The sequence below is a fragment of the Apis dorsata genome, unplaced genomic scaffold, assembly GCF_000469605.1.
Source record: "Apis dorsata unplaced genomic scaffold, Apis dorsata 1.3 scaffold_292, whole genome shotgun sequence".
NCBI lineage: Eukaryota > Metazoa > Arthropoda > Insecta > Hymenoptera > Apidae > Apis > Apis dorsata.
Genome location: NW_006263567.1, coordinates 1,210,442 through 1,217,116, shown reverse-complemented (window position 1 = coordinate 1,217,116; position 6,675 = coordinate 1,210,442). Strand labels below are relative to the sequence as shown.

Here is a 6,675-nt window from a genome sequence, read left to right as displayed (position 1 = left end):
AGCCTGGCCGCGTTTACACGCGGCCCGTAGCACATGCCATTAACGTCCAGACCGCATCCATGCTGATCCCTTTCCCCCTTTTCGGCCGACAACAATGCAGCCCAGCCCCTGTTGCAATATCGCGAAATACCGGACGTTCACGACCGCCTTGTATAATGCACCAGCGCCACGAGGACCGTTTATTAGGGAGGACGGAGCACTGCGGCTTACGTAATCGACCTGGATTATGAAATTACGACCATGATTCTTTTAACGAGAAATTACGCATCTTCGATATGCAACGTGTTCGAAGGATGCATCCCCGCCGCGAGTGGATTTGCAAAGATCGGTCGCGAGTGTTTCAAAAAAGACAATGCTTCGCTTCTGTTTCTGACTTTGATAATATTATTCTATTGCTGTACAATTTGCAAGAAAGTATATAAAGCTCGTATTGATCAGGCTACGTTTTCACAAATACATACAAGATAAATTGGGAACGAAGAGATATCCTCGTTGAAATCGTTCGAACAAATGTTGGAATAAAAGTGAGGGAACGAAGGAGAGAGCACGAGACTCGCTAGTTTCAACCGCGTTCATTCGTTTCAATCCGCTTAGGCGATCGAATCTCGTGAACAAATCTCCGCCAATTCCGGGACTCGACACGATCGTCCCATTTTCAGAAAATTTATCGAGAGAAAATCGGCGAGAGCATATCGGAGGATTCGTCTTAATTCGCGACGGAGAAGCGGCCGATCCTCGTTCAACTGTTCACCGCTCCTGCCTTTATCCTCCCGCCGATGGGATTACCCCGCGTGGAAAAGCTTAGACGAATTTATCGCCCCAAGACTTCGTTAGCGAGCGGCTGCAAATGAAAACTTATGCGAACGTTGGGGATATTGGCGGGGTTACGATGATCGGACTCTCTTTTTCTCTCTCTCTCTCTGTACCGGTTTAAATTGCTTTTCTCGCTGATTTATAGGACCCAACTTGGATACCACCGGCTCTAAATCAATTCTGCTACTCCGTGGACCGTTATCAACCGGTGTCTTAGTTATGTATCGAGCGGTAATTGTATCGAATTGCGTCTTCGTGGGAAATTATTGTAGGCCACGAGAAACTTTCATCGATTTAATACGATATTATTTTGTTGCCCAATTTTCCTGATGAAGGAATTGAATTATTCCAATAAGGTTTGTTATAAGGTGATTATACAAATCAAATATTCTTCATTTAATACGCGACTCAATTAGAATCGTACATCGTATTCCAAAAATTTTTTTTATTTCTAACTTGATCCTATCGATATCTATCTTTAGATCGGACACATTGTTGTTTCAATTGGTTTATACATCCTTGGTTATATTCGAAAGAAAGAAAAGAAAAGAAAAAAACGAGGGAAAAGCGATGATCGAACGATTGAACGAAACACGAGAAGTCGGGAAAAATTTGTATCGAATTACCCCCGTGGAATTTCCATGGTATAAGTACGGATTCCATATCCGCGGAATCCTAGCAAGTGTCTCCCCCAAAATAATAATATATATCCCTCAAGAACCAGAGGGGTAAATATAATTTCGCTCAGACTATTCCCTCCCGTACGAAAGTTTTCCGATTTACCAGCTTTATTTCTTCTCGATGGTGCTTATGTTCTGCGAATTACGCCCGTTTTTATGACATTCCTCTTTTCAAACTACTCCTATCTTTCCTATCCATTCTGGCTATATATAACTTCTTCGATAATCCTTAATCGAGAAACGATTCCCCAACGATTAACCCTTCACTAAAAACTACCCTAAAAATATTATTACAGATTGAACACAATTCGTCGATTCGTCATCATTTTTCTCACACAGGAGCATTGTTCCTACTAACTTTTACAATTTTTCATGATACATATATCCATGTATTTTAAATATAAGAAAACACATTGGACAACTGAACGATACAACATTAATAAGATTCGTTGAGATAAAATGATTGACTCGGGTGAAATAGAAATTACAGTGCAGTCGCGTGAGACAAGGAAGGGTTTATCCTTGGACGAGACTTTTGGCGGAGGCTGTACCGCCCTCGGCCTTGGTGGCCGCGTTAATTACCGGGCTCAGCCTCGCTATTGAGATTAATGACATCGGTTCGTATTTTATGCGAGGATGGGTTTATTGGTAGCGCGAGCTGCCCGTTAGGTGTGCTCGTGAGCGCGGTCCGTGTTAATTGGTACAGACGATCTGGGGAGAAGCGATGCTCCGCGAGGCCATTCGGTTAACCAGGATCGGGAACGGAGATCGAACAACCGTTCTCTCCTCCTCCGCAAAAAGAAGCCCGCGATCGCGCTATCCGATCCCACGATGGATGAAATCTCCCTCTCTTCCTCTTTTTCCAACCTAGAATTAAGAATGTTTTGATACGTTACGATGATTCGTTTTATCCCTCAGGACGATTCTTCTTTGAATTCTTCCAATTCGAAATTCGAACTTTGAAATTTTTCAATTTATGCCAATGATGATATCGAAGTCTATTCCTCCAGCGAATCCTTTTTCTTTGAACCTGTTATTCGAAACTGGAGCAGCATGGAATTAGAAGTAATTGGGAAATTTTTTAATTTACAGAAAATTGAAGGAGTGGAATTTGATGAATTCTGGGATTCAGTGATTCTTGTTTAATTTACAAAATAAATGGAATTTTAATTTCTAAAAATATTACAATTTATAGATATGATATCAACTATAAGATCAACGAGTCATCCTAATTGTCTTCTCACCATCGTCGTCCCCGTGAACTCGATACCATAGAGACATGAAAAACAGTCAAGACACGTTGGGGATCAATGTATATTCCCACTCGTGGGAGGAAAAAACACATTCGAAAGAGACAGGTCTGGTAGACGGATAATTTCCACGTCTAATGTTACTTCGTATTACAAGCACTCCGCCAATCAGGATTACGTTACACGAGTTTATTGCTTTATATATATCAAGCTCACACTATTTGCGCTAACTAATTTCGTTTCCCGTTACGTGCTCCATTTCCATCAACCTTCATCACCTCCTCGATAAAGTTTGCAAAATCGATGAGAATTCACGGACCGTACAATCATTATCAAACCATCATGGCGGATCACGTTACCTTCCGAAGGTAAGTCAAAAATTTACAAATTAAACGAATAATTTCTTCTTCGAATAAAAATAACTTCGACTCGAAAATTATTTAATATTATCTTCGTATCTTTTGTCGAAATTTGTCCTTTTAATTATAATATCACTTGTTCAGGGAACAATTTTATTTTCAAAACAAACTTTCCTCCGAGTTCCTGCCGAGTTGGAACGGTGTTTACGTCGATTCGTGTTGATACGGCGTGTTTATATACGTATTGCGTATATCCACGCGCGAATCATCCAATTCTAAACAGTACGACACCGGCAATTCGACGAGGCAATGGTCCGGAAATTTGACGCGCGCGAAATCGGGATCCGGCTTGTAAAATCCTCCACGTTCCTCCTATCCAACCCTTCGTGGATCCCTTTTGGCACGAAGGCAGGGATTAGATTCAGCCTTCGTTGGGAGTCGAGTTCGCTTCATAATGACCAGGGAGGAGGAGGGGGATCCATTGTCCATCCGAGCAGGCGAGGATCGCTAACTTGGTCCCCGGAGGTATTGAAAGGATGGGCCGCGCGTCTGTCGCCATCCTGGACGAGTTACGAAGTCATTGTTTGCGACGCCCGGCTCCCGAGAGGCACACGAATGCGTTATTTTCGACGTTGATCCCAAAGCTTCCGGGAAAGGTGATTCGATTTTCGTCCACGCTCGTCCCTTCCTCGCGTGCTCCTTCAACGCGTGTTTAGATACAGGATGATTCCTGGAAACATGAGTGAAAAGTTGAAGAGAAGCGTATACGTGAAAGTGAAGAAGTTAAAAATTATTTTTTTCTAATTTCCCTCGTGTTCGAAATTGAAATTTCAATGGACGATCGCATGCATCGTTTAACGAGCTCTCCTACGTGGAAAAGTTTGTCGAGCTAAGAGAGTGGTATTTGATCAGTGGCTTTTGAATTAAAATTCCGCTCCAGATCCGCTCGACGAGGGCAACGAGAGACAACGCGGCCGATTATCGAGGCCGAAAACAACGCGGAAACAAGCCGGAAGACGCAATTAAAGCGTCCCCGTTTCCCCCTTTGACGGGGGGGAAGAGGGGGGCTATTCCGTCGCTGCTACTCGAGCCGCCACGGCCGCCTCCTTTCGAACCTCTCCGTCGCTCCGCAGCGGAATTAATTCCTCGGTAAATTGACTCCGTGGAGGAAGAGAGCCCTCTCGTCGCGACGTCGACCAGGAAACACGTCGGAGGCGGGGGCGGACAATGGGCCGGGACGGTTACGCGGGGAGGAGGGAGGGGGGAAAAATATGTTTCGCCCCGTTGGATGACGCGGTTTCAGGTAATTCGAACGATAACCGGGCAGCCCGTGGCCGAGCTGCCTCGTGAAACAAGGGAGAGGCCGGGACAATGAGAAAGTTTCACGAGAGACGAGTGAAACTTTTCCCTGTCAATGGTGGAGCGGGATGCACGGCGGTCGTGGAAAAGAGAGGAAAAAAAGGAATCGACGACGGGGACGGAATCGAAACTTCAGTCCTCCGGCCCGCCATTGTCGGGGCGTACAATCGTTGGAACGAAAACGCGACGTCCACGAGACCGGCGAATAAGTGTACGTTGCGGGAATAATGAAAAAAGGAGAGGGGGGGGGGGAAGAGAGAGAGAGAGAGAGAGAGAGATAGGTCTCTTGCCACGATCCACAGGAGCATGTATCCTTTCGTTCCGTTCTTTTTTCCTTCCCTCCCTCTCGTTTCCTGTGGATCCCGTCGCTCCAGATCTGCCGCGCAGAGTGGTTGAAGTAATAAAGCAGGAAATTCCACGCCATCCCCGTGGGAAAAAAAAATTTTCATTTTCTACCACTGCAATTTTCACTCCGAGCCACTCCGATTTGCGAAATCTCGGCTGCCTTTACGGTTTCGAGTTTTTCCCGATTTCACGCCGCCACTGGCACGAAAGCGGTCGTCGAAAGCGAAACGCGATGGAAAACACTTTTTGGTCCAGTGTATATATAATATATCTCGTGATTAAAATATTCGTTCCGCTCGAAATTTTCAAGCAACTTTCTAGACTAAAGTTTCGTTTTCAAAGAACGTATTACCTTCATCGAAACACCACGTTGTTCGAACAACGTGCGTTCCCTACCAAAGTACATTTCGCATATAGTAAAATTAACGGTAGAAAGAAAAATCCTTCGTCCTTGGAAGAAGAACCAAATTTCTTTTACGAAGGACAAGAGGAAATTTATTCATTCAATTGATTTGTTTCCTTTCCGATCGAACCCTCCATTCCCTCGTTTAATCCCCTCTGTTCCCAATTATCTTATGGTACAACAGACGATGCTCAAAGACGCACGATCGAGCTCGACCCCCGGCGAACGAGAGGCGAACGAGAGAGGCGACGTCCGAGTCAAACGGAGGGATCGAACGTGGTGGTCAAGGCGACGTATTGATCGCGACGTAGCCGGTCATACGGCGAATCTGCAAATAAATTCGAGGGTGTACACGGACGTGCACACGTTAAACGTCCGTTTCCGATTCCGCCTCGAATCCGCGTTATTATGCCGTGCGGCGCACAAAAGGCAACCGAAGGCCTATCGAACGCGCTCCGCTCCACCGCAAACGTGACGCGCGATCGATATCGATGGATGGGGCGGCGAGCATCGCATCGATGGCTCACCTTCCTCCGGGAACAGTCCGCTTTCCCTCCCCGAGGAAAGTTGGGGGAGGGAGGAGGGAAAAAGGTTGCGCGCTCGATTCAAACTTGCCGCGCAAAGTAGCTCGAAAGAAAATCTCCCTTCCCATCCCCTCGACTCGTTCGTGGGAATATTACCAGCCAACCTGCCTCGTTACTTACTTACTGAGGCCGAGTAGTTACTTCGTCAGAAGTTGTATCGATGGTTAATCGATGGGTGGGTGGAGCGAAATCGGGGCGAGATGGTTCGTTGGAAAAGGCATTGGACATTCTCTCTCTCTCTCTCTCTCTCTCTCCTCTTCGAATAAATCGCTTCGCAATTTGACGATTAAATAAAGAATAAAGATGTAAGGAATAGGAAAGTGGAATGAAAAAGATTCTACGCGAGACAGTGGACAATCTAGGATAAATTATTATTATTATTATTATTATTAATAATTGCGGAAATTCCCTTTTCTTACAGGGAGCTTCTCAATTTCAGAGATAGTAGAGAGGGTCGACAGGCGGGCGTTTCATTAAACGGAGCGAGTGTCAGGATCGAGTGGCACACGTCGAGGGTATATAGTACCCAGACGCGATCCATATTTGTTAATCTATCGCGGAAGAGGAGAGTCTTGACGAGAGGCAGGCAACAAAGGCGCGTCTGGAGCCGTCTGATTAATTTCGCAACGCGGAGAGGCCGACTCCGTTGGAATACTAGAAGATAAATGAGATCGTTCCGGGACAATCGCGCATCAAGCTGATTGCGGGATACGCAACAGCCTCGCCCGGAGGTCCGTCTAAATTTCTATCGACACGAATGATATATACATATATACATCCAGTAAGTAAAAGTTAGATACGATAAGACTTGCTACAAGCTAAGAGCACACGTGTATTCTTCGATTCTGAAAAAATTAAGTCGATGATAAGATAAACGTAGTA

The 6,675-nt window shown here is 45.3% G+C and overlaps 1 protein-coding gene across 3 annotated transcripts in view; it reads left to right on the top strand.

Moving 5' to 3' along the window:
* The window catches only part of LOC102674489, a 91,948-nt gene extending 85,380 nt beyond the window's left edge, over positions 1-6,568 (top strand). The window contains exon 4 of one of the 3 annotated variants that reach the window (XM_031511109.1): positions 6,215-6,568. In XM_031511109.1, the coding sequence (XP_031366969.1) occupies positions 6,215-6,270 (56 nt within the window). In that variant the 3' untranslated portion in view covers positions 6,271-6,568. The remainder of the gene's footprint in view (positions 1-6,214) is intronic. The other 2 variants (XM_031511112.1, XM_031511111.1) reach the window with 2 other exon arrangements.
* Positions 6,569-6,675: the final 107 nt, after the last annotated feature.